The following is a 24627-nucleotide window of genomic DNA, read 5'->3' on the forward strand; positions in this document are numbered from 1 at the left end:
GGTCCTGTGAACTGTGTCTGTGGTTTCCAAACGGGCGCCAAATAAAAATGACCATTTACGCTGACACTTGGTTTGCAAGCAGCTTTCACTGTCATGAGTCCTCGGGAGCTCTGTCCTGGACGGCCCGGCTGGCCAATCCTGCTAAAGGAGCACAGGTGTGCACAGGTATACGCAGCAGCTGTATACGGATACACACAGGTGTGCACAGGACACAGGTGTGCCCAGTTATACACAGGTGTGCAGATGTACACGGAGGCACATGAAGACACACGGGTTCCCAGATGCGTGGTCGTCCTTCAGTACCCATGGGGGGTGGGTTCCAGGACCCCCTCAGATACCAAACCTGCGGATGTTCAGGACCCTTATATAAAATGGTGTTTAATACCTGCATATAACCTATGCACATCCTCCTGTATGCTTTATCTCAGGCTACTTACCATACCTAACACAAGAAAAATGCTACATAAATAGTTGTAAATACAATGTAAATTCCATGTAAATAGTGGCTGGCACATGGCCAATTCAAGTTTTGCTTTTTGAAACTTTCTGGAATTTAGAAAAAAATATTTTCAATCCACAGTTGGTTGAATCTTCAGATGTGGAATGCACGGATAGGGAGGGCCGCCATGGGTGTGCGCTGGTGTACATGGATATACACACCTGTGCATGGGTGTGCATGGATAAACGCAGAGGCACATAGATGTGAGTGGATATACGTGGGTGTGAGCTACACGCGGGTGTACACACATGTACACGGGTGTGAGCTACATGCGGGTGTGCACACATGTACACGGGTGTGAGCTACACGCGGGTGTACACACATGTACACGGGTGTGAGCTACACGCGGGTGTACACGTACACGGGTGTGAGCTACACGCGGGTGTCCACACACGTACACGGGTGTGAGATACAGATACACGTGGAGGTACACGGCTGTCCATGGATGCCACAGGTGCCCCACACCTTTCTTCTCTCTCAGGGTCTCCCTGGCAGTGGCCAGCAGCCTCACAAGCTCTTCGGAGCCGGGTAGGTGGTCCGGCCCCGGCCCCCGTGTCCCCCACAGCTGTGGCAGATGTCTGAGCCCGAGGGGCCGTGCACACTGCACGGAGCAGGGGCTCAGTGGCGCCCCAGGAGCTCGGGACCGGGGGTGGCAGAGGCCGAGTGGGGGGACCAGCGCCTGTGGGGAGGCTGCAGGGGGAGCAGGGGGAGGCGGGAGGCCAGGGCGCTGGGTGGTGCTCGTGGGGGGCACAGAGCAGAGCCCTGCCTCCTGGGTCAGCAGCCAGAGGCGAGCCTCCTCCACCCACCAAGCCCCGCCGCTCCCTGAGCGGGGAGGGGGTGCTGCCCCCTCCCAGCAGCGTCCCGGGGTCGGCTGTGGTGTCTCGTGCGGAGGCGCCTGCGGACCCCCTGCCCTATCTGACCCACACCGACGGCCGTGAGTTGAGTCAAGCTGCGTGAACAGCCTCTTCCTTGACCCTCAGGGAGCCCCGAGACGCCCTGCTCACCCCTCCCGACCTCGGGGGTCCCAGGGGGCAGCCAGCTCCGGCCCCTCCTCCACCAGGCGTCCTGCTCTGAACTCGCAGCAGCGGCCTTTCCTGAAGACCCTGGATGAGGGCCGGAGGCCATGGGAAGGGCCGGGTTCAGCTCAGGACGGGGTTGGGTCCTCACCTGCTGGGGGGCAGGGCTGGGAGCCTCTCTTGACCGGATGGATGCGTGGAGTCAGGGGTCCCCTCACTTGGGCTGTGCGTCTGCTTCACGTGCCTGGGGCCACGCGGACGGTGTCACGTCTCAGAGGAAGCACGACCGGCTCTCGGGCCCGGCGGCAGTGCCCGGGTAACGTGGGCGAGTCCCCCGGGGGCTGGCGCGTGAGTGTCCCCCATCACCGGGAGGGGGTCAGCATCAACCCAGCTCCGGATCGAAGGGCAGAGAGGACCTGGGTTCGTGAAGCCCAGAACGGAGGAGCCGGTGCTCCCGGGCTTCCACCCGACGGCACCGCCACCCCCAGCGCCCCGCTTCTCTCCCAGAAACAAGCCAGAAGAGGGTCCTCAGTTTTGTCAGTTTTTTTTTTAAAAGTAACAGAGCATCGTTTACAGCCAAAGTACCTGGACAACTGCAGACGTCACAGTTCAGCCACAGGCTCAGGAACACGGTCCCCACCCCCAGGGCCCGGGACAGCCCGTGGGCGCAGGGTCCCTGGGCTTGCGTCTGGGACCACCTTGCCATTTCCCCGGGACAAGGGGGTGAAAGCAGGGAGGTCTGGCGGGCACGTGGACCCCCCCCCCGACCAGCTACGTGTAGGCAGGGACAGCAAACCAGCCCCCGGGGGCCGGGCAGCTGCCTGAGCGTCCCCGGCAGGCCGCGGGTCATGGCCAGGGCATGAAGCAGGGCTGAGGGGTGCCCTGATCGGGGTGAGCCAAGGACCCCGCGCGGAGGCTGGAGGCCCCCGAGGCTTGGGCCTCAGGGACAGAGCACCGGAGGCCCGTCAGTCACCAGCGCCGCAACCTGACAACGTGGACAACGCCGGAAACCCGGCTGCTGACACCCAGAAGATAGGCAGCTGCTGGGGACGTGTCAGCTCTGAGGTCAAGGCCCAGGCTCGGCTGCCTCTGGTGTCAGGAATCTGGCCGTCCACAGGCCAGGAGAGCGGGTCGGCACATGACGTCCTCTGGGGCGGGCCCGTCCTGCGCGGCCTGCTCCTGCACCGGGCTCATCAGCTCCTGGGCCGGCGGCAGGGGTTGGTGGCGGCCCTGTCGGAAGTGGCGCAGGCCCGCCAGCAAGGCCGCAAGGACATAGGCGACAAACAGCACCAGGAAGTACACAAAGTAGATGAGGAACTGGAACAGAGAGGGTGCAGGTGAGGCGGGCGGGGGCACCCGCCCTCACGGCCCTCCTGCTCAGAGGCCAGGGGAGCACGCACGGCAAGGGGGGTGGGCACCCGGGGTCATGGAGGCAGGAGCAGGGCCCAGCCCCCACCCACCCAGCGGAGCTTCTGCAAACCCAGCACTTCTGCGCCTCCGCCATCTGCCCCGTAGCACTTCGATCACCTTGTGTGACAGCAAATGTGCACTTGGCTCTGGGGCCAAGTCCTCGTGGAGGACACCTGTGCGGGCGGAGGCTGGTGGAGGAGAAGAGGCGCCCAGGTCTCCCGGCCCCCCACAGCCCGCACGGCCCCGGGGCAGTGCAGCCCTGCGCCCCGGGACCAGTGAAGCTGCACAGCGGTGACGCACAGGGAGGAGTGCCCGGCACACCGGGAACTCCCCCCGATTCTCAGACCGCAGGGGCAGGGGGTCCGGGGAGGTCTCCTCCGTGTGTGGGCCAGCGCGTGAGTCCCGCCCACGGCCCCGGAGCTCAGCTGCCCCAAGTGGTCTCCCCGAGAACCCCTCAGCACCGCATGCTCAGCCCTTCTAGGAAAACTCATTTTCAGAAGCAAAAGCAGGAAATGAAGCGTCGGGGACTTGGCTTCCGGGAAGATGGAGCTGGCATGACTTGCCTGTTCCTCGCAAGTACGATTAAAACCCTGGACGCTGCACAGACAACACACAGAAGGTGACTCTGAAACGTGGTTGGGGGCAGACTAGCTGGGACCTCGGAATCCAAGGAGCGCCACGGCAATGTGTTCCCTGGGCTTTTTTTCTTTCTGCTGCAAGTATTTTTAAAGGAACCAAAGAAGCCCACAAACCAGAAATACCAGGAAACACAGAAGAAAACACTCAACAGAAGCTGCTCCGACCAAAGGATCAGGAGAGGGACCACCACCCCACCCAGCAGGACAGGACACTGATGAATGGGAACCACTCTCCTCCAGCCAGACCCCACCCTCGTGACCCAGGCTGTAAAACCCCCCACCCCCGTCGGGTGGTGTTGGTCAGGGCCTAGTGGGGAGCTGGAATGTTCACCCCCACAGGGACCTCATGGAAAGCCTAGACTTTCACTCCCCCCTGGTGGTGCCCCCCCTCCCTGAAGAGTCAGGACTTTTACCCCACCCAGCAGCAGTGAGAATGCCCCTCCCCGACCAGTGTCACTGGAGGCCACATGGGGAGCAGTAATGAGGCACCCATGGCCCTCCTGACCACTGCAGGCCATGTGGAGAGGTGGCACTCCCTTCCTTGCCCAGCAGTAAGGAGAAGCCCCACCCCCACCCCTCAGTGTGAGGAGGGCTGAGTCAGGAGCCTAGAATTCCACCCTATCTGGCTATAACGAGGTGCATGCCCCTAGTCCTCTGCTAGGCTGGTGTCAGGAGAAGCTAGCTAAAACAGAAGGATTAAATAAGAGCCAGAGTCTCAAAACATAATAGCCAAAATGTACAGGTTTCATTAAAAAAAAAATCACTCAGCATACTTACAACCACAAAGATCTCTAAACGAATGAAATACAATCATCAGACACCCACACCAAGAAGACAGAGATGTTAAAGTTATCTGAGAAGGATTTTAAAGTAGCCATCACAAAAATGCTTCAACAAGCAATAACAAACATGCTTGAGACAAATGAAAAATGTCTCAGAAAAGAAACAGAAGGGATAAAGAAGAAAAGTTACAATTGAAACACATAATAACCAAAATAAATACTCAGCAAATGGTCTCAACAACAGAATGGAGGGCACAGAGAAAAGAATCAGTGAACTGGAAGATGGAACAATAGAAATCACCAAATCTGAACAACAGAGAAAACAGATGGGGAAAACAAGCAGAGCCTCCTTCTCCAGGGGACAAAATGTAACACTGTGTCATGGGTGTAAAATAAGAAGAAAGAAAAAGAATGGGGCTGAAAAAGTACTTGAGGAAATAATGACTGGGAAAACTTCCCAAGTCTGGCAAGGGACATAAACCTATAGGTTCAAGAAGCTGAGAGAACCCCAAACAAGATAACACCCCCCAAATCAGACCAACACACACCATATTCAAATTTTTGAAAGCTAAAGACAAAGAAAAAGGAAAAATCTTGAAAGCAGCCAGAAAAAAAATGACACCTTAAGGGAAAAATGAGAACGACAGTGGATTTTTCATCAGAAAACAGGAAGGCCACAAGGAAATGACAAATTTTTCTCACACTGAAAAATTCAGGAATGAAAAATAAATCAAGACATTCTCAGATAAAGAAAAACTAAAAGAACAATTTGTCACCGGCAGACCTGCCTTAAAAGAATGCTTAAAGGAGGTTCTCTAAACAGAAAGTAAATGATAAGAAACTTGGAACATCAGGAAGGAGAAAGAACACAGTGATCAAAATTGTGGGTAAACAGACTTTCCTTCTCTTCAGTTTCCTAAATGTTTGACAGCTGGAGCAAAACTAATTATCTTATCGTAGGTGGCTCTAATGGTATACAGAAGAAATAAGTAAGACACCTGTACTTAAACAGTAGAGAGAAAAGTGACCTAAGGACGTGAGATTTCAATACTTCACTACAACTGGCCACTTAATACACAAAGCAACCATCAAAAAAATTACCATGAGAGATACACTCAAAAATACAACAGATAAACCAAAATGAAATTCTGAAGAATCTGTAAATAATCTATGAGAAGGCCCCCAAAAAAGAAAACAGAAATAAAAGGCAGAGAGAATAAAAAAAAACAAAAAATGAAATGGCAGACGTAAGGACTAATACATCAACAATTACACTAAATATAAACGGTCTAAATAAACCAATTAAAGACAGATATTGGCAGACTGGATTTAAAAAACATGACAACCATATGCTATCTACAAGAAACTCAGGTATAACAATATAGTCAAGCTAAAAGTAAAAGGATGAAAGATAATATGTCATGTAAACATTAACCAAAGGAAAGCAGAATGGCTATATTAATATCAGGTAAAGTAGACTTCAGAGAAAAGAAAATGACCACAGGCAGAGAAGAACATTATATAATGATAAAAGGCTCAATCCACCAAGACATCCAGTGTATGTGTATGCAACAGAGAGCTGCAAAAATGTGAAGCAAAAACATGACAGAATTGAAAGGAGAAACAGACAAAGTCACAATTATAAATGGAAACCTCAACACCCCTTCTCAACAACAGGCCAGACAAAAAAATCCATAAAGGCAGAGAAGAAAGCAATACCACCATCGACTATAGGACCTAATTGATATTTATGGAACACTCCACCCCAAAACAGCAGAATTCACATTCTTTTCAAGTGTACATGGAGCTTATAACAAGATAGACCATGTCCTGGCGCCTAAAACAAACCTCAACAAATTATAAGAATTGAAATAATACAGATTGTGTTCTCTGATCACAATAGAACATAATCAAAATAGAAATCAATAACAGAAAGATAACAGGAAAATATCAAAACACTTGGAAAATAAACAACACATTTTGAAATAATCATAGGTCAACTAGAAAGTATGAAAGGAGATAGAAATACACAGAAATGAATGAAAAAGAAAATACAACATATCAAAATCTGTGGGGTGTAGCTAAAGCAGGCTGAGAAGGAAATGTATAGCAATAAATGGAAATATTAGAAAAGAAAAATTCTCATACGATTTATCTAAGCTCCCATCTAAAGAACCTAGAAAATGATGAGCAAAATAAATCCAAAGCAAGTAGAAAGAAGGAAATAATAAGGACAAAAGTTCTAGCCAGTAACAGTAAGGCAAGAAAAATAGATAAAAAGCATTAAAAGAGAAGACCTCCCAGAACTAATAAGTGACCTCAGCAAGACTATACAAGGTTAACTCACAAATATCAGTGTTTTTCTTATACAGGCAGACCTCAGATATATTGTTCAGTTCCGAACCACTGCAATAAAGTAAGTATTGCAATAAAGCAAGTCACACAAATTTTTTGGTTTCTCAGTGCATATAATAATTCTGTTTATGCTATACTATAGTCTATTAAGTGTGCAATAGCATTATGTCTAAGAAAAACAATGTGCATACCTTAATAAAAACACTTTATTGCTAAAAAATGCTAACTATCATCTGACAATGCAGGGTTGCCACAAACCTTCAACTTGTAAAAAAGTCAGTATCTGTGAAGCACAATAAAGTGAAGTACAATAAAATGAGGTCTGCCTGTACTAGCAGTGAACACCTGGACACTGTTATGAACTGAACTGTATCCCTCCAAAATTCATTTGTTGAAGCCCTAAGCCCCAGTGTGACTGTATTTAGAGATGGGGCCTTTCAGGAATGGTTAAGGTTAAATGAGGTCATGAGGGTGGGACCCTAATCCAGTAGGACTCCTTATAAGAGAGAGAGAGACACCAGGAGTGCACACGCACCAAGGAAAGGAGGACGCAAGGAGAAGACGGCCGTCTGCATGCTGAGGAGAGGCCTCAGGAGAAACCAAACCTGCTGACACCTTGATCTCAGACTTCCAGCCTCCAGACTGTTAGAGAATAAATTTCTGCTGCATAAACCACCCAGTCTGTGATATTTTGTTATGGCAGCCCTAGAAGATTAATGCAGACACCAAAATTATAAATACAGTATCATCCACAATTGCTCAAAAAAACACTGAAATTCTTAGGAATAAATCTAACAAAACATGCACAGCACTACAGTACTTGCATGCTGAAAACCACAAAATGCTGAAAGAAATCAAAGTTCTAAATAAATGGAGAGACATACCATGTTCGCAGGTTGGAAGATTCAACATAATAAAAGATGTCAATTCTCCCAATATTGATAAACAGGCTTAATGCAATTCCTAGCAAAAGCCCAGCAAAAATTTTTGTAGACATACACGTGATTACTCTAAAATTTATAGGGAAAGGCAAAGAAACTATAATAGCTAAAATATTTCTTTTTTAATTTCAAAGTTGGAGGAATCAGTGTACCAAATTTCAAAAACTTACCACCTAGCTACACAAGCAGGACAGTGTGGTGATGGAGGGAGGGTAGGCACATAGCTCAACGGAACAGATAGAGAGCCCAGAAACAGACTCATGCAAGTGGTGGAAAGCAATTTAGTCTTTTCAGCAAAAGGTGCTAGAGCAACCAGACATCCACAGACAAAGGAATGAAATGTAAGCTTCACACCTTACACAAATATTAACTCAAAACAGGTCACAGACTTAGATGTTGGGGAAAATCTTTGGGACCCAGGGCCAAAGAGTTATTATATGTGACACCAAAACTAAGATCCACAAAAGGACAAATGAATAAACCAGACCTCATCAAAATTAAAAACTTATGTTGCAAACAACCCTATTAGGAAGATGAGACGGTGAGCTACAACCAGGGAGAAGACTTTGCAAAGCACACATCCAACAAAGGACTACTACCTAGAATATATAGACATTCTCAAAACTCAAGTGAAAAAACAAAGGCGCCAATTAGGAAATGGGCAGAAAAGTGAAAAAACACTTCACCGAAGAGGATGTACAGATGGCAGCTGCACGTGGGAAGAAGAGCATCACAGCCATCAGGGAAATGCAAATTAAACCCACGGGGATCATCAGCACCCCACACTGTTCAGAATGGCCGGACAGAAATGGTGACCACACTGAAAGCTGACGAGAACGCGGGGAGACCGGATCCCTCAGGCACGGCCAGTGGGAATGTAAAATGGCGCAGCGACCGTGGAAAACAGTCGGGCAGCCACCACGTGACTCGACAGCTGTACTTCAGGGCATTTATCCAGAGAAATGGAAATCTGGGTTCACACAAAAAGCTATAAACAAATGTTTAGAGCAGCCCCCAACCGGACAAAGCCAGGGCTCTTGGCGGCGAGTGGGTAAATGAGCCGTGGCCCAGCCACCGCGGAGCCCCGTGCAGCGAAGGACCGGAGTGAAGTAGCCACGCGTCTCCAGGACTTGGGCTGAGGGGGGAAGGCAATCCCGACTCCCAGCTGCAGGGTCCCGCTCTCGCGATGACAACACTATAGAAATGGGGGGCAGAGCGTGGTGGCCAGGGCTCGGGGAGGAGGTAGGGCGGGGGCCCGGTGCGGCCGCAGGGGGCAGGGAGGGAGGCTCCCGTCTCGACCGCGCGGTCCGTACCCCGAGAGTGCCCGCACCGCAGAACTGCAGGACGTGACCGGTGGGGAGGCTGGGCCCGCACCAGCTACGTGGGTCTTTGCATCACCTGTTACCCCACAGGTGAGTGTGTGCTGGCCCAGAAGTAGAGTTCAACTTAAAAGACAAGCCAGCCCAGGCCAGCTCCCTGCGCGCTCCGTGCCGCTCCCCACCAGCGGCTCGGCCCCACTCTCACCACCCAGCACGGAGGGAAAGGCCCCCAGAGCGCCACACGCAGGAAAGGTGAGTAGGATGGGCTGGGGTGACTTTCCTTCTGGACGCCACCAGGATTTCTAACTACCAACAGACCTCTAGAGTTACCTTTTAACCGGAAGATTAATCCAGCAGGAGAAAAATCAATACGTTGTTGTCAGCTTGACCCAACGTGGCCAGAAGGTGTCACGCGGAAGGGGCCGGGGCCAGGTCCGGCGAGGAAGGCCCAGCCCCTGCCCCCCGCCTTGGGCCCCTCGGAAGCCCCGCTGCCCAGAGCCGGGACACCCAGGGCTCCAGGGAGGGAGAGGCTCCCCCAGGGGCTGGGGCCCCTCCCAGGCCGGCTGGACAGCTGCCGGGCAAGGCCCCACGGAAAGGCCAGGGGACAACATGCTCCCCCGCGGAGGCCACCGCTCTGGGACAGAGGCCTCCCCTGGAGGGTCCCCGGTGAAGGAGGCCCCAGCCCGCCACCTCTGGACGACAGGCCTCGTGCTCTCCGGACAAGCCCTCCCGCCCACCCCGTAGGCGCAGCTGCACACGCACCTGTGGACCTGGGTGCAGCCTGGCCACCTGCTCAGCCGCAGTCCCCAGTGCTCGGCCTGGGGTGGATGGGGCAGCGTCCCTGGAGGGCCCCACTGGTGACCAAGGGCCAAGACCTGCCTGCCCATGTGGACACAAAGGGCCAGAGGCTCTGATGTCCTCCACCAAAATGGATGTCCGAACCCCATCCAAGAAGCCAGTTTCTGAACAAGGGGGTCTCTCATGCCCGGGACTTCCTTCCTGGCCAGCTTTGGGATCACCAAGGCACCTGGGACAGAGGGCTGGGACTTCTCCACGGAGCCGACCAAGCCCCAGGGAGGTCTGGGCCCCCAGCAGATGGAGGCTGCGTCCCACAGGCAGAGGGCGGGGCAGGCTCCCCGGGGAGCCCGGTGACAGTCCCTCCCACGGGACCATCGTCTGGCTAATTCCAGCTCACTCAAGAGTGGGCCTGCCCTGGGTGAGGCCACCGGGAGTCACATGCCCGAGCGGCCCCCAGTCTCACAGCGAACAGGAATTCTCAACTTCTTCCTGGAAGACCGAGGACCCGCCTAGGACTGGATGGAGGGAGGGGACGGGAAAGGGGCCAGCACGCGCCAACGTCAACCCCACGAGCTGCACTCTCCGCTGCCCTCCACAGAGGAGACAGACAGCTGTCACGTGAGCCAGGACCCATCGCAGGCAGGGACCTGAACGAGGGCACGCCTCTGTCCCTCCTGGGACCTCAGCCAGTGCAGGGGGCGCCCAGGGCCGGTGAGAGCGCCTCCAGAGCGACCTGCACCCAGGCCGGCCTTGGAGGCCCCAGAGGTCTCACCACACTCGACCGCGCGTGCCCACCGCACTGCCCAGACGCGGGCGGCGTTTACAGCCCCCAACTCAGCCCTGGCAGGGAGCCGCACAGGCCGGATCGTGGCCCCCTGCCACCTGGCCCTCTGACCCTTCCCTCCCTGCTCCCGCTCAGCCCAGAGGGTCTGGATGGAGACGCCCCACCCTCAGCGGGTCTGTGGTCTGGGTCCCGGGAAAGGCAACGCCACTGGCTGGGTGGCCACCAGGAGGCCTGGCCAGGACACGCCCCAGAGCCTTCCCTCCTCAAGGAAGTGAGCCCAAAACGGGGGCTCACCTGAGAGTGGACCGGGAGGCCCAGGCCCCGCTTGTCGGAGACAACGAGGGTGATGGCGGTCTTGAGAACAGTGGCGAGGAACGTGTTGACTCCGAAGACAAGGGCGCGGAGCTCTTGAGAAAGAGAAGACGCGATCTGAAAACTTAACGGGGAAGCGGCCGAGGTCAGACTCAGCTGGGGGCAAGATGCACGCACAGGTGCAGAGGGCCCGGGTGCGAGGCAGCGCTCCTGGGCCGCCAGGAACAGCCGCGGGGGACAGGCGAGACCCGCCCGGTGCCCAGGCTGCCCACCGCTCCGGGGCTGCGTCCTGATCTGGCACGTCCTGCAGCAACGACTCACAAAGCGAGTGCAAAACCAGGTGCAGAAGGCCACCTCGGGACACGCCTAAAGTCTCCTGGTCACTCCAGGACAGAGTAAGTCATAATCACTACAGGGTCCCCAGAAAATCAGCCTCATGAGAGCCGGGCATTAACAGACAGGGCACCGCACGGACAGGGCACGAGGAAAATTCCGGGATTAAAGTCCTTTGTCGTTAAATGATTCAGTAAATTATAGAAAGAACCGTAAAACAAGTAAAGAAGGCAGGAAGAATTAATACGCTCAGAGCCTGCAGTGCTCTGCAAAGAAATTAACATTTGAACGTACTTCCAATTAAAAGCCCCAAAGTGCCTTTAAAAAAAAGAAAGAAAAAGCTGATCAAGAAGTGTCCTAAAGTTCTGAAGAATAAATGAACAAAAATACCCAAGAAGCCTTTAAAGAGAATGACCCAGGAGCTCCTGAGGGGGGGCTCAGGGGGAGGGTACAGTACACGAAGTGCAAGGATGAGCGGTCACGTGACAAACGGCGCACTAAGAGAAGACAGCAGGTGGATCGAGGGTCCCTGACGGCAGAGTAAGTCCTGGAAAGCCGGAGCCGGGCCAGGTCCCGCCGGCACAGGCAGAACGCCACAGCACACACACAACTGATTCAGGTGGTGCTGCACGAACTCCCAGAGTCCAATTAAAGCCAACGGTCACACGGCAACACATAACTAAAGGCTCCCATCACATGTGGTAGATGTAAGCGCGCTGCAGATAATCAGGAAAAAAGAAATCCCAGCAGAAAAAGAAGTCACAGGTATAATCTGGGCAGGACACCAGGGAAAGGCAACTGGCCCGCGGGCCGCCCTCCACCACCCGCAGGGGCTGTGTGCCTGCCCGGACAGCGTCTGCAACCATCTCCGAAACCCCCTTCCAAAGCGCGTGCCCTCTGACCTGGCCGGTTCCCTTCCAGGACCCACCTGAGGCCACTATGAGAACTGGGGAAGAAAAACGTAGGTGAGAGGGCGTGGCTCCCGTGTTGTCTGTCACGGGAAGATACGGGAGACAGGGGCCTTATCACCAGGAGGACCGACACCATGCCCTCTGACGTGGAGCCACGCGGTTACGAGGGGCAGGGGTGCAGGGTGACCCCGCCTCGCTCCAGGCAGCCCAACACCCATGTCAGCCCCGGGGGCTGCGGTCGGAGGGGCTCTGCTGTCTCCTTCACGCCTCTGTGCCTCACATTTGACCTCTTCTGCATTGTATCGGATCTTTTTGCCACGAACATCTATGGCTTTTACAATTAACAAGAACACGTGAGACACTAAGTGGTCCTGGGAGAAGCGAGGGAAAGACACCCATGGCCCTGGCGCCCGTTCCGAAACGCTGACAGTGACAGGACAGGTGAGACGTTTACAGGCTGAGAGTCGGGAGGGGAGGACACAGCGTCCGGTCTGCGCCGAAGTCCAGGCCACAGCCATGGCCATGGGGGCAGGGGGCCATTAGGAGAAGAAATCAAGAGAGCAGGCCCAGGGTCGTCGGGGTGTCTGGGCAGCACTGACCCCGAGGGGGAGGAGGGGAAGGACACAGCCCAGGGCAGGAGAGGGACGCTGGGTGCCGGGCGCTCCTGTGAGACGGCTCAGGGGAGCCAGGCCACCACACTGCGGGGCGACGGCTGCAGAGGGTCAGGAGTCCGAGGACACGCTCTGAGCTCAACACCAGGCAGGGACAGATCTCGCTGGGCGTGACCGGAGTGGACAGTCCAAGTGGGGAGGGAGGTGCCCCCAGGGAGATGGGGCTCGGAGGGGAGCTAGGGCCAAATGGCTGGGGACAATGACAGGCCACCTGCCAGGTGCAGGAGGCGTAAGCATGTGTCCTGAGCATGTGTGCTGTGTGTGGCACGAGGGCATGTTATGGTGTGAACACATATGGTGTGAGCACGTGTCTGGGGTGAACACATGGTGTGCGTGTGCGGCTTCGTGAGAGGTCCAGTTCAAAGGCTGTACGAGGGTGTCAGAAGCCAGCAAGATGCGGGCTGAGGAAGGTTCCGGAAGGCACGGGTGGTCGGCGGGCAGCTCCCGGGACGTCCCTGGGCCAGTGCCGGAGCACCCCCAGGAGTGTGAGGAACACGAGGGCATCGGGGGAAGGGCTCCCCCAGGCAGAAGGCGAGCTGGGTCACCAGTCACTCTTGGGCTGTGAGCCACCGTGCCCAGCAGTGGGAGGGGATGGGAATGACCCAAGATGGGACAGCAGGGCCAGGAGACCGGAAGAAAGGACTGGCCGAGGTCCAGTCCCTGTGGACACCGTGGCTCAAGGGGGGGGGCAGAGGGGACGCCCACGTGGCTCCTTGCCCAGCCTTGCCATCCCGGTGGCCAGGACGGGGCATGCTGTGGACGCGTGGGGCCCTGGCCAAAGGCAGCCAGGGCTCACGCGCCTCCTGACGTGAGGGATGTGCCAGCACACCTGCTCCACGCCGCCCGGCACCTACCCCTGCTGCTCCCCATGGAACCTTCTGGAAGGAGGCCTCTCGATACACACAGCGCACGACCCTCCAGGTGCCCACCCCCGGCTCCAGCCTTTCGGGAGTCTCCCGCCAGCAGTCCCGCGTGGCCACCCCGCAGCAGCCCGACTCACGTGGCAATGGGCACCAGGAACTGGTAGGAGCCACGGAAGAGCGCGAAGGCCGAATAGCACAGCCAGATGTTGCTGGTCTTGTACATGAGGAAGATCAGCCCGGCCTGCAGCGCCGTCACCACCGCGATGATCAGCTTAGCCCACGGCACCCAGCGGATCTTCACGAAGCCGGCGGCAAAGGAGGTGATGGCACCTGGGGAGGCGAGACGCGTCAGCGCCGTCCTCGGCCTCCCGGGTCACCACCGTCCGGGTGAGGCAGGCGGGGCGTACCGAGCAGAGTGGAGGCAGCATCCGCCCCGCCGTTGTAGACCCTCGTGGTGTCCGTGGTGGGGTTGACCACGTTCCACAGGATGTGCACGTAGTAGACGATCAGGTAGTAGCCGGCGGAGTTGAAGACCCACCAGAGGGACCAGAGGCGCAGCTGCGGCAGCCGCGCGGTGTGGCCCAGCTCGCGGAGCATGTGCGCGAGCGCCGAGTCCCGCCAGGAGGCCGGCGGCCGGCCCGGCTTCCCACCCGTGGGCTGCACCTGGTCCAGGTTCATCGGGCCCAGCTCGGAGGGCGAGGCCCCGGCACACGCGGGCGCCCCGCGGTTGAAGAAGAGGCTGCGCTTGGGGCGCTTCAGGAAGAGCGTGAGGACCAGGCTGAAGGTGAGGAAAGCCAGCGAGATGTAGTTGAGCGTGGAGAAGGGGACCCTGCCCATCGTGACCAGCAGCTGGCCCAGCACGGAGCTGGTGAAGACACCCAGCAGCACGGAGGCCCGCGAGTAGCCGGCCACGCGCTGGTAGCAGGCGGGGGGCACCAGGGAGAAGATGTAGGAGGAGTAGGCGATGCGGGCCGCCACGGCGATGCTGAAGAAGAACTCCATGAACTGCATGTGCAGCACGGACGTGCCGAAGAGCAGCAGAAGCCACACGGACACGTAGCTCAGGCCCTGCAGCTGCAGCACCGGCTTGTAGCGCAGGTAGTCGGTCAGCAGAAAGGTGGGCACCAGCACTGCCAGGTAGGAGTAGGACAGCACCGGCGTGATCTCGTTGGTGACCTGCGGACAGCACGCGTGTGACCCCAAGCCCCTGGAGCGCCAGCCGCCCGTCACGCCTGCCGGGCTGCGCCGGCTGCCTGGGAGCCCCACCCGGACCCCACGCACCCCTTTACCGCGGCGCCCCACCAGCACTACGTGGGGAGCGCCGTCCTCCAAAAACGCGCAGCCCGTTAAGACTGTCCGGGGCAGCCAGGGAAATGGAGAAAAGCACAGCCCGAGCCCCAGACCGTGCTCTACCCTGACCCCATCCCCCACGGGCGTGCTTCTCAGACGGCAGCTCGGTGCTGACACACGCAGAGAGCCGGTAAGTACGCTGAAAATAACCAGTAACTACATGCTAAGCCGTGCTGCTCCAGGCTTGTCTGTTTCGAACGAAATAAAAACATGATACGATTTCACCTTAAGTCTACCGATACAGAAAACAGAGCTGTGACCACTCTACACTCATGCTGGCCGCCAAGGAAGGCCTTCAGTGGCCGGTCCCACTCGGTCCCAGGGCACAGGGGATGCAGGAGAGGACCGGGCCCTCAACCCCCCTTTGCCAGGCAGGACGAGGGGGATGCGGCCACGGGAGCCAGGACTCCCGGCTCCAGCAAGGGAGCTGCCCGCAGCCCCGGCCGTTCAGCTCTCCACTCAAAGAGGGCTGGCCCAGTACGACGCTCCCTCCTGGGCACACGGGGCAGGGGCCAGAGCCCCAGACCCACTTGGGACAACAGCCAGATGTGCCCCTGGCTGCGCAGGAGGGGCCATCCTGGACTCACCCGGGCCGAGCCCCCAGCAAGAGGTCCCAGCTCACGAGAGGCCCGGGTCCCTGGCCTCGGCCCCTTCCTGGGGGATGGACACGGGAGGCACCCTGTGCTCACAGCCTCTCCTGAGGCCCGGGTGGGTTTTCAGCAGGTGGCCCCTCACAGGGGTTGCACCAGACCCCATCTGACACCTCCCAGGGGCGCCAACTGAGAGCTCCACCCAGGGATTCCACCTGATGCTGCCCAGGGCCTGGCCACGGCTCAGATCAGCCAGGGCCGCACCAGGTGAGCCTCGGGCCTTGTTGGGCTCTCAGAGGCTTTGGCCTCCCTTGGGTCCTACCTGCCTCAGGCCTGACCACCTGCTAACACCACAGGGCGATCTCTGCGCCAGCCCAGGGGGCCCTCAGCCCTGCAAGGCCAGCAGGCACCAAGGCCCACTTTACAGATGCTACCAAGGACCCAGAGCCGAGCCCAGGCCAGCACGTGGGGCCCAGCCAAGCCCACCGCTTAGCGGCCGGCTCACCTTGGGTTTCTGCAGCCCTCGAATCTGTCCACCCAGGATGTGCCACCTGACCAGCCAGCCCCAGGGCAGTGCTTCCCAGGGTGTGCCCAGGACCCCGGGCCGGCACGCACACCCACCACCTCCAGGGCTCCCCTGCCTGGTGGCCTCCTGCACCACCTGCCCACCAGAAGCCATGGCTGACCCCAAAGGCTGTGGTCACCCGAACACCAAGCACTAGTGGCCCCAGGACAGTCCAAGGCAGTATTGGTGCAAGTCCGTCCCCGGGGCAGGATGAGTAACCAGCGCCGGTCCCAGAGCCACGGGGGCCGGCGGCAGGGGTCAGAACCTTGTTCATGGAAAATTCCTGGAACATCAAGCCATCCCTCAGTTAGCTGACGAAACCTCTGGGCAGATGGCTCGCACGGCGGCAAGGGCCACGGGTCAGAGCTGAGGGTCAGGCCAGCTGGGCTTTCCCTCCCGCTGCTGCCGCCCACACTCCACAGGCCGGGCGAGGGGCTGACCGTGCCACACCTGTCAAGTGCTGGGAGCAGGGGCACCCACCAGGTCCCTGGGCGGGCAGCGGGCACGAGCACGGCCTCCCACTGGCCTCGGTCCAGCACCGCTGGGCCACGTTCCCAACACCTCAGTTTGGACGGGCCGGGTCCAGGCTCATGGGCAGGACGTGGGGGCTGGGCCCAGGTCGTGACCCAGGTGGCTTCAGGGCAGCGGCTGCTCTGAAGTCAGGAGGCCTGGCTGGGGCCCCGCAGCAGCCAGGACCAGGGGAGCAGGGCAGGGCCAGGCCAGGCCAGAGGGGACCTGAATTCCAAGGGGAGCAGCCTCAAGAGCCAACACCTGGCAGCACCCAGAGGGGCGCTGAGCCCTGCCTGCTAGGGGAGGGAGGACAGGACAGGGGCCGTCACAGAGGATCCCGCCAGAACGGGCAGGGTCAGCCACGGGCTTGGAACACTGCTGTGTGGAGCGCCCTTCACACAGCAGGGGTCATGATGTGAAGGGCAGGGGTCATCGTGGAGGGGGTGGGGCCGTGACCCAACCCAGGCAGCTCAGATGCAGAGGAATCACGGGCGCAAAGCAAAGCTCGGACCCTCCCGGAGGTTCTTCACAAGGCGGGGGTGGCGGCACGCGGGGCAACACTCAGCACAAAGCGAAAGGAAAATGCGGCAGAATTAAACGGTGACGCCGCGGCATAAAAGGACGCGGCAAGCAGGGAGGAGGCCGGCGCAGACAGGAGAAGCCGCTGCCCACAGGCGGTGGGTCCTGCCAGGGCCAGGAGCCTGCCAGGCGCGGGAAGGCAGACGCCCGCAGGGAGGGCGAGACCGGCCAAGGCCTCGCTCCGGGGACAGCCAGGAACACGGGACCGTGGCAGAAATCGAGGAAATGCAAACCCAGCAGCAGGCTCTTGCGTCTATCTGATGGGCAGAAACTCAACAGCGCCTCGCGGGTGCTGGCCCAAGGAGCTGGAGGCAGCCTCACGCTGCAGAGGGTCACAGCAGGAAGCCGCCAGCAGCAGCGTCTCCCCCAGGGACGAGCTGGAGACCCCGGAGACCCCTGGAGCTGGGGTGGGCAGGCCCTCTGTTTGAGGTTTGAGGTCCTGGGTGCAAGGTGGGCAGCGCCAGCCCGAATCTGCGTGGGAGGGCCACAGACCCGGCGGGCTCTTCCCAGACAGGCCTCTGCCACCCTCTGGGCGCGTCCAAGGCCTGGCGGGTGGCTGAATTCCTGCCACCTACTGTCTCATCGGTTACCGTGTGGGCTAAGAGGGCAGCTGGGGGAGTTCGTGACAGGTTTTCCTTCTGGTCACTTTCACGGGGCTCCCCACTCACTCCTGCGTCATCTCCGCATTGGAAGACGGCCCCTCGCAGAACAGAGCGGTGTCAGGGGACTGGCCAATCAGTGAGCGAGGGATGTGCCAGACGGGCTGCTCGAGGGAGGCGAGCCCCCACCCCGGACTCACCTGGGAAGTGACCCCTCTGGCTGCAGTGCTGGCCGCGCAGCCAGACACAATCACACACACACGGCTTTGAGCCTGTGCACGCGGCCCGGGCACCCCGGTGTGTCCATTTTCCAAGAGGGCTACTCTGAGGGAACAGCCCTCATCTGCACGGCGACTCCACGTGACTTAATTCTGGGGTCGGTGAGGGGTTGGGGCCGAGCTCTGGGCCAGGGAGAGGCAGGGGCTCCCTGAAGAAATCAAGTGGGAAATCCCGGTGGGACCCAACGGGGGCCAGCGACGGCGACGGGGTGTGGAGGCCGGTGGCCACCCTGGAGGGGACAGACAGGGCTGGCGGGCCGGGGCCAGGCTCTGGGGCGGCGGGCAGTCCTCAGGCAGGACGAGCAGGTGTGGCGACCACAGCCCTGACCGTGAGCGCCGTCAGCCAACGGCCTCTGAGCCCTTTTGATCTGTTTTATTTTATGGAGACAGAAACCGGGAGGGACCTGCCTGTTGCTGCTTCTACCCCACGTCTGACCCCAGAGACTCCCGTCGGGTATAAGCTCATTAGTCAGGTTCCAATGAGATCCTTTGTCCTTGTTCTGAGCAAAAGGCAAATTCCTTCCGTAATCCCTTTGGGCAAACAGGCCTCTGCTGGAAGCAAGGGCCCAGCGGGCGGGCGGGGGCCCCCTTGTGCTCTCCCCTCAGAGGCCCACGGCAGGCATGGACCCCTCTGCCGGACCCGCCATCCCTCTAGCCGCGGGGACCTGGTAGCCGCCAGCGCCTGCAGCCCGAGCAGCCCCCGCACTCCGGCCCGTCCCGCTCACACGCGCGCCCACGTGCCTGCGTCTCCGTGAAGTTCTTCTCGGGGCCCAGGAGGTAAGGCGTGATGAAGCTCTCCCCGGGCCGCATCTGGGCCATGAAGCCGTAGAAGCAGAGGCAGAACACCAGGCTCCACCAGGACTGCAGCTTGCGGCCCGGCCTGGGCTCCGCCGGCACCTGCTTCTCCACCTCCGGGCCGGAGAGGGCCATGCTGCCCGGGTCCCCGACGGCCCTGCAGGAGACCGAAGGGGACGCTGTACCTGGGAAGGAGAGCCAGAGTCAGGGCGGCTCAGCAGACAGCCCGCAGCCGTCTCCCACCCCCGCAAACTTGGCTGCAAAGGGTTCCTCCCCCCGTCATTCGATCGGGCTCAACCTCACACGGTGGAGAGGCCCCAGCCCCAGCCCCAGCCCCGTGGTCCAACCTGGAGCTTGTGACGATCCAGGAGCCAGGCCCAGCCAGGCCACGCTGTCACCACTTCTGGGGGCTCCAGGGCTGCAGCTCCCGTAGGGTGGCTGCCAACCACGTGGGGCGGCTGCCAACCACGTGGGGCCCATAAACATTAAGTAACGAAAACTAAGTGCAATTGAAGGTGCAGGTCCCCAGGGACGCCGGGCTCCTCTCACTCGCTCGCGGCGCCAGCTGCGATTGCTGGGCTGCGTGCACCTCCCCCGCGAGGCCTGACGGCCTAACCCTCACGGTGTCACAGCACCAGGCGTGTCCAAGTGCCAGACCCAGAGGAGGAGCGGTCGTGTCCGCGATGGCCCAGAGGACGTGGCAAACGGAGGACCTGCCGGGCCAGGCACACGCCAGACCACAGTACAGGGGTCAGTGATGGGGGTAGAGAACCCCCAGGGGCCACCGAGGGCAGAGTGAGACTGCGCCCCAGTACCATGATCTCAACACAGGCCTGGGCCTTGCTCAGCAAGGGGAACTACGACAGTCAAATGAGCCCGGCTGTTCTTCTTTCCTCCTGTGTTTATTTCTGTGACTGAGGGAAAATGGGGGGCTGCTGTGTGACAGCAGTAAACCCCCTGAAGAAGCTGCAGCTGGCAGGTTTTGTTTGTGAAGCTACAATGAGGGGCAGGGTAGAGGTGAGGGGGGCAACAGTGGCCCAGGAGTTACAGGGTCCTAGGTCCCAACGTTCTCAAGGGCCAAGCGAAACACCAGCTAGGACGGAGGCTGGCACCCGGCCCCTCCCCCGGCACCCCTCCCCCCGGGAGGTGTGGTCCCCCCAAGAGCACACAGGCCAAATGGCTCCGGCAGAAAGACTCTGATGTTTGGGGTGGGGGGTGCACACACGGCCCCCCACTCCAGCCCCAGGAGTCCCCCAAGTTCACTCTCCCACTCCCAGGGCGCTGCCCCCTGGGTGCCAGAAAAATGCACACTCAGCCAGCTAAGCACCCAGCGTGGGGTGAACAGCCAAGAACTTACAAAGCCCAGGGTCCCCAGGAGTGGGCCCCCACCCTCCCTGGCCCCCAGGGGCTTGGGGGCCCCTGCTCTTGGCCCCCCTGTTCTGAAAGAGATGACAGAGGCTTCCCTACCTGGCGTCCCCCGAATCCCGGGGCGGAAGCCTCAGACGCCAGAACCCAGCAAGCTCATCAACTTCTTCTTTCTACTTCCTGGACTCCCATGGCTTCTGAAACCCCAAGGCGGCGCTTCTGAGACTCCAGTGAGAGCTTGTCAGAAGTGTGTCCGAAGGTCTCGGACACAGCCCAGGACTCTGCACCCTGACACGGCCCCCAGACACGCCCAAACAGGTGACCAAGCACGCAGGGAGCTGCTGCCTCGGGATTCCCAGCTGGTCACCGATGAGAGCTCCGCCTCCAGTATCTCAGGCCGACACGGCAACCCCGCCCCCACCGGCAATCCCGCCCCCACCGGCACGCAGATGGGCCCCAGGGCCCCGGTGCCCAGCCCTGAGGGTCCCAGGAGTCCTCCAGGGTCACAACACAGTGGCGGACCACCGCCATCCCCAGAAGCAAGGACATGCAAGGGTCCGCATCTTGCAATGGCCAGGGAGCTGGCGGTGGGGGGAAGGGGGCAGTGCCTGCTGACACCCGGGGAGCAGGGCTGAAGGGACGGGGTTTACATGGGGTCTCAGGGAGTGTCCCACGAGCTGCGGCCCCTCCCTCCCAGCCCCACCTCTACAATCTGGGGACGCTGTGCTCAGTGCTGGAGTCCCTCACGTTCCTCCTGAGTTACGGGACAACTGGAAGGAAGGAGGGGCCTCCCCCAGGCAGCAGGGAGAAACCCAGGCCTCCTCTGCTCTTGGATCACAGGAAGCAAAGGGCCAAGGGCTCATGTGCACACAGTCTCACCTCTGGGCTGCAGCCCACTGGCTGGCGGGCCTCCCAGGCTGCACGGGGAGCCTTCTACCTGCTGTCTCCAAAACATCTGCTCAAGGAGCCCCGGAGCCTCAGGCCTGCCACCCAGCAGGGGTGGCCGAGGGAAGGTAGCCTTCTCACCGGGGCTGGGAAGGGCCATCACACGCGCCAGAAAGAGGGACTCAAACTACCTCTGTGCTTCTCACTCAGCCCGGGTGCCAGGGACCCGCTCTCCAAGGACGTGAGAGAAGATGCCCACCCCGGACAAAGGCAGCCGCCTATCCCAGGAAACCTCTACGACCCCAGGCGGCCCAGTGACCCTGGAGCCCAGCCTCCCCCCACCCCGTGCCAGGGGAGCAGAGACAGCAGTGAGGATGCCTAGAAGCACAGAAGGTACCAGACCCCGCGGGGCTCCCTTCAGAAACGGCCACTTGCATTCCTGCTGGACGTTTTTTCCTGAGCGTTGCTTTAAAATCTGTCCCTTCCACCCACATAAGGCCCTCCTCCAACTTCTTGTGGGGGGCACAGTCCTGGGCCTGCCCTTCACCAGCACCCCTGGCTCCCCACGGTGAGAGGGCCCCTGCAGGGGCACCCAGGGCAGAGCTGCGGGGAGGCGGCCGCGAGGCAGCGCTGACCTCTGTCACCCGTCACAGGCGGAAACGCCCCTACAGGCCTCACTGAAGAGAGAAGGGCCAGGCCTCAAGAAGCCGGCACTGCGGCCGCTGCGGGACCACCACCCGGGGCCGTGAGCGGTGGCACTGATCTGAACTCAAGGGACACCCGCCACACCAGGCCGGGCCCACTTTGGAAGGTGCGTCCCTCCCACACGGTCTCCCACACTTGGCTCCGCACCGCCGACGCGCTTCCCAAAGCTTCCAAAACAGGCGGAGGGCTGCCAGCTCATGGGTCCATGTCTGGACTGCAGGGTCATGGGAAGTTGCTTGGCCCCATCCCAGGAGCACGGGCCGCCACACAGGAGCAGCAGGGCCCCCGGGAGGAAAGGCCACCTGTACTGGGGCCTGGGATGGGGGAGCAGAGGAAAGGGCGGACGCGGAGCAAGTTTCTCCCCTGGCGAGGTTGGGCCCCCAGCAGGGAGCTCCGAGGACTACGGCTCCGGCACCGCGGGCAGCCTGGGAGACAGCTGCTTCTACATGCATGCTGGAGTTCTGAGCTGGCCCAGATTCCAACCTGTAATCTGAGGCCTGCGGCCGGGGATCCCCACATGGCGAGGAACCCCATGAACACACGTGTGTGCCTGGCGGATACCTAGACACTCAGGACAAGTGTTTCGGACAGGACCCGGGTGACGCGGCTTTTCTCCCGTAGACGTGTAGAGCGTCTCACTGCTCTGGACAGTCTCCAGCGCTGGGCTCCGACCGCGCCAGGAGCTGCTCCAACGGGAAGTTGTTCACAACTGCAGGCTCCGGGCGCAGGAAACGACAGTGGCTTGGCTGGAGACCAGAAGCGCACCAGGGGCTTCTCCACAGGCCCGCGCGGAGACCGAAGGTGCCAGACGCTTGGAGCGTGCGCCTGGGTTCCCACGTGGGGCGACGCTGCACGTGGGACTCACCGCCCCTTCACTCAGCGCCAGCGCCCCCGCGCCCAGCCCGGCACCAGGGGCCCAGGCACCCTGTGCTCTCCCCGGGCCCCAAAGCCCCCGGCCCCCCCGCCACTCGGAGCGCGTGCACCCCCGCGCTCCTCCCGCAGCCCCCGCTCCTCGCCCCCGGAGCTCCTGCAGACAGGGGAGCCCCACTACCTGAGCGCTCGCGGCCTCCGCTGCTTGGCGCTAGAAGGGACCACACTGCCCACAATGCCCCGCGGCGGCTCGCTTCCGGGAGGCTGGGGGAGGGGGCGCACCTGGTCCCGCCCCCGCCGCACGTCACCGCGGACAGCAGTTGCATGGTCTCTGACACGCGCCCCACCGTGGCACCCGAGGTCCCCGCGGGACGGGCGCAGCAGCCCCGCGCGCACGCCCCGCGCCCCGGGACTCGGGACTCAGTCCCCACCCCAGCCCACCGCGTCGCCGTCCCCGATCACGCGCCCTTGGCCGCCCAGCGCGGGCTACTCCCCGTGCGTCCGCACGCCCGGCCGCACCCTCCGGAGCCCCCTCCCGAACTCCTCGCGCGCCCGTGGCGCCTACCCCCCCCCAGCGCCTGGCTCTGGTCATACTGATCACAGCTCGGGGTTGTGCTGGAGGCCTCTGGGAACGGACCTGGACCGAGACGCGTCCCCCCCGCGCCCCGCAAGCTGCGACCACCCCTCGACGAGTACAGACCCCCTGACTTCTGCACAGCCTGTCCCGCCGCCACCCTGTGCCTTTTCTTTTGGGTTCATTCATTCTGAGATGTTCCTTTCCTAGCCAACCCGCAAACTCAACAGGGACGTGGGTCACTGAGCCAGGCAGGAGACAGGACTGTGGGGTTGGAAGGGGCACCCTCCCCCCACGCAGCCGTCCGTGCGGATCACCCTGACCCACACTTGCTCTGGCGGTTGACCGGGGACTCCAACAAGGCACAGGCTCAGCCTTCCCGAGGGAGGCAGAGTAAATTGGGAGAGGGGCACAGAGACAAAGGAATGGACCAGAGGTCTGTTTGGACCTAGCAGAAGGTCCCCTGGAGGGATCCCAGGAAAGCAACAGGCCAATATCTCTCCCCGCTCCCCACGGCAGGACCGAGCCCCCTGGACTTGACCTGTCTGGTGCAGTGAGGCCCGTGGCAGTGAGGGATGCCGGCCTCTGAGCCATGGCAGGGAGGTTGCGGGTGCCCAGGCTGTGACCCTCAGGCTGGAGCAGTGGGGAGCAGACCCTGTGGCAGCCCCACTGCGCCCCACTCCTCTCTGCTGGGAGGAGGAGAACCTGGAGGCTGGCCTCACAACCTCGGAAAGTGGCTACGCCCTCCCGCTGCCCTAAAGGGTGGCGCAAAGGAGCGTGGCCACGGGGCACCCAGCACCAGTGAGCCACTGCCATTGGCCAAGTCTGGGAACGGGCCCAGACCAGCAGTGCGGCCCCTTGGGGGGCAGGACGCACAGCACCCTGGGACCGGGACAGGCAGGGTGGGCGCCCAGGGCACACACAGGTGTGCACAGGTGTGCAGAGAGCAGCTGACCCTGAGCAGGCCCACAGTGAGGGTCAGAGCTCCGTCCCCCAAGTGCCGCACCCGGTGGTCTCTCTGTGGCATGTGGGCATGCGTGGAGCCCGAGTAACAGAGCCCAAGCCTCGCTGCGATCCCCGGCCACGCGGAGCTCAGGGATCCTGCATGGGGTGGGCCTGGGGCGGGGTGGGGGGTCACTGGCCCGACGGGGGGCTCAGGCGGGCTCAGCCCGGCTGGGGCTGCACTGTCTGGCTGGGCCACGTGCCCAACAGCACCCCATGGGCATCGCCACCAGGAGGCCGCTCCTCCGCGGAAGAGGGAGGGGCTTCCGGAGTCCAGGATGTGATCCTGCTGCCGGAGCAGCCCGGACGCCAGCGCACAGGGGCCCAG

At 60.0% G+C, this 24627-nt stretch overlaps 1 protein-coding gene across 3 annotated transcripts; it reads right to left on the bottom strand.

Moving 5' to 3' along the window:
• Positions 1 to 268: 268 nt before the first annotated feature.
• SLC19A1 (solute carrier family 19 member 1) lies at positions 269 to 23270 on the bottom strand. Of its 3 annotated transcripts, none has more exons than XM_024120365.3 (7): positions 22905 to 23267; positions 18845 to 19083; positions 14040 to 14808; positions 13770 to 13962; positions 10837 to 10978; positions 1667 to 2832; positions 269 to 343 (listed from the first exon to the last, which is right to left on the bottom strand). In XM_024120365.3, the coding sequence occupies exons 1-6, from the start codon at positions 23047 to 23049 to the stop codon at positions 2611 to 2613; spliced, it is 1710 nt and encodes a 569-aa protein (XP_023976133.2). In that variant the 5' UTR covers positions 23050 to 23267; the 3' UTR covers positions 269 to 343; positions 1667 to 2610. The 3 variants fall into 3 exon arrangements, with proteins under 3 accessions (XP_023976133.2, XP_054942444.1, XP_028348531.1); XM_028492730.2 differs by lacking the exons at positions 269 to 343; positions 1667 to 2832 and adding exons at positions 2937 to 3098; positions 9723 to 9839 and having other exon boundaries at positions 22905 to 23270; XM_055086469.1 differs by lacking the exon at positions 10837 to 10978 and having other exon boundaries at positions 22905 to 23260.
• Between the last annotated feature and the right edge of the window lie 1357 nt (positions 23271 to 24627).

Source organism: Physeter macrocephalus, chromosome 8 (genome assembly GCF_002837175.3).
Source record: "Physeter macrocephalus isolate SW-GA chromosome 8, ASM283717v5, whole genome shotgun sequence".
Taxonomy (NCBI): Eukaryota; Metazoa; Chordata; class Mammalia; order Artiodactyla; family Physeteridae; genus Physeter; species Physeter macrocephalus.